The 2,202-nt window shown below is 49.6% G+C and overlaps 1 protein-coding gene across 1 annotated transcript in view; it reads right to left on the reverse strand.

Moving 5' to 3' along the window:
* The window catches only part of LOC136752814 (nuclear receptor subfamily 1 group D member 1), a 19,334-nt gene extending 17,661 nt beyond the window's left edge, over positions 1-1,673 (reverse strand). Inside the window, exon 1 of the mRNA XM_066708455.1 lies at positions 1,081-1,673. Coding sequence (XP_066564552.1) covers positions 1,081-1,096 — 16 coding nt within the window. The 5' untranslated portion in view covers positions 1,097-1,673. The remainder of the gene's footprint in view (positions 1-1,080) is intronic.
* Between the last annotated feature and the right edge of the window lie 529 nt (positions 1,674-2,202).

Raw genomic sequence — 2,202 nt, forward strand, 5'->3', positions numbered from 1 at the left:
ATTGGAAACGGCTCACTTTGTGTTGGAACGGGCACACAACATCACACTATACTTCATTATTGTATATGTCAGACCCGAGTGAAGAAAAATAGTGTTGAGTGTTGGCGATTTGAACACTACAAAAATAAAAGTAGGCCAGCAATAGTGATGAACCCCTGCAAAACTTCTGGTGGAGAGAAGAAGCGGGTGGGGGGTTGTGATCAGGGGATGTTGGTGCTTATTAAAAGTCGTGGGAATAAAAAAACTGCTGCGGGAGGGATTGCGAGCGAGTGAGTCAGAGAGCATTAGGTCGGACGCAGTACACGTGAGTTTGTTTACATGCCGAGAAGCAGGAAGTGGCCGGGCCAGGCGCGCCCCTGGAGGAGCATGCGTGCTGCGGACCCGCTGTGCCCAAGCGGTTGCCCTTGGCTTCCCCGAATGGTGTGTTGCAATAGTAGCAATGAATGGAGCAGGACAGTCACCTGCTGTCCAAACAATGCCGACCCCATCCCCAAAACAGAAATCGCAAAGGAACTGAGCTTCTACTGTTCAAGAAATGTAAGATATCTTATTTTGTGTTAAACATGTATATCCAGTTCCAAACACCGAAGAGTAATAATAACCATCCATACACACATATATAAGGCAAAACCTTGTTATACAGAGGGCTAGGGAGAGAAATGACGGTGTTTGTCTTCTTCACTCTTCCCCCACCCCCTACACCCCCTCACCATTAAAAGCCGTGGCACCCTGCGATTCACCCCGGTACCCACAGGGCAGCACCTCACCTGTGTGTCTTAACATACCCCCACTTTGCTCTTTAAAAAGCTGATAATAGCGCCTTACACCCTCCCCCCGCATACCGGATAGCTTTAACCAGCTGCCAGTGCACCAGTCCATACAATCCAGCAAACACCCAGTATGAAAAATCTGTGTATACACACACATAAAAGCTATGCACAATGTATGCATGTAAAGAATAAAATAATCAGTCATATATGAACACGCACAATACATATTTCAATTCTAAATTACAGCAATGTAATCATATCAATAATGACAGTACAAATAATGCATGATAATAGTAACCAGTATGCTTACCGGGACTGTTTTCCATGCTTCCGAGGGGGTCGGGAACTCGTATGGATGACTTGACGGAAGACTTGCTGTCGGTGTAGAAAGCGCAGGGAGTCTGGAAGACGCAGGTGACGCTGACATGAAACGCCAGAGGGAACGACGGCTGTCCGGCACAGGAGCACAGAGGCTAACCTCGACCCAGGGCATGTGGGGTCGCGACAACCCACTACACGCCTAGAAGCAGTACTGATGATACTAAGTATACCTGCTGATGCCAATAATAATGCGTATTACCATGCAGATATAGAGTCTATCGCTGGGACTCTCTCTGTCCCGTGTACTGGAGAGTCTCGGTGCTTGTGTCAGAAGTACCCAGTGAGGGCTGACTGCCACACAAGCGCTTTTCACAATCGCAGGAATTCAGCTCTGGGTTGGCACCGGTGTCAGACACTCCACGTTTTCAGGTGATGGTGAAATGTGACCCGGTGAGATGATTGCAGATCTCTTTTTTGTTTTGTTTTCAACTCACCCTCTCTGTCTCTGTCTGTGTCCTTTCAACCTCTGTTGTTTTTGTTTTTGTATGCTCGGGGATTTCTCTCTCTTTATCTCTATCTCATTCTACCTACCCCCTTCTCTTTCCCATATCCCCCCCCCCGGCCCTCGTGTTTCTATTTCTAGTCTTGCTATTGGCCGGTGCCAGCGTGGAGGCGGGCGGTTGTATGTTTGCGGACGCCGGGGGTGCGCGCAGTAAAGCACCCACTCGTGTGCGGCGCATGTGAGCGCAGGAGCCCTGGCCTACTGACACACATTTTATGCAAAGTAAGGACGTCTGAGAGACGCACAGAGGAGAGGGAGGGATGGAGGGAGGAGCGGAGAGGGGAAGCACATGCGGCGGAGGCGGGGCTCACCGTGACTCTCTCTCTCTCTCTCTCTCTCTCTCTCTCTCTCACGTCTCTCATCTCTCTTTTTCTCTCTCTCCCTCGCCTGCTGCCTTCAGAAAGGTCTTGGTAACATTGAGCACAGACTAAGTGGAAAGTATGTAGGGCAGCAGTGTGCTTGAATAAATATAAACACAATGTGAGTGTGTGTGTGCTTCAGAGAGAGGGAGAGGGGGAGGAGGAGGAGGAGGAGGAGGAGGAGGGGTTG

This window comes from Amia ocellicauda, chromosome 7 (genome assembly GCF_036373705.1).
Source record: "Amia ocellicauda isolate fAmiCal2 chromosome 7, fAmiCal2.hap1, whole genome shotgun sequence".
Lineage (NCBI taxonomy): Eukaryota > Metazoa > Chordata > Actinopteri > Amiiformes > Amiidae > Amia > Amia ocellicauda.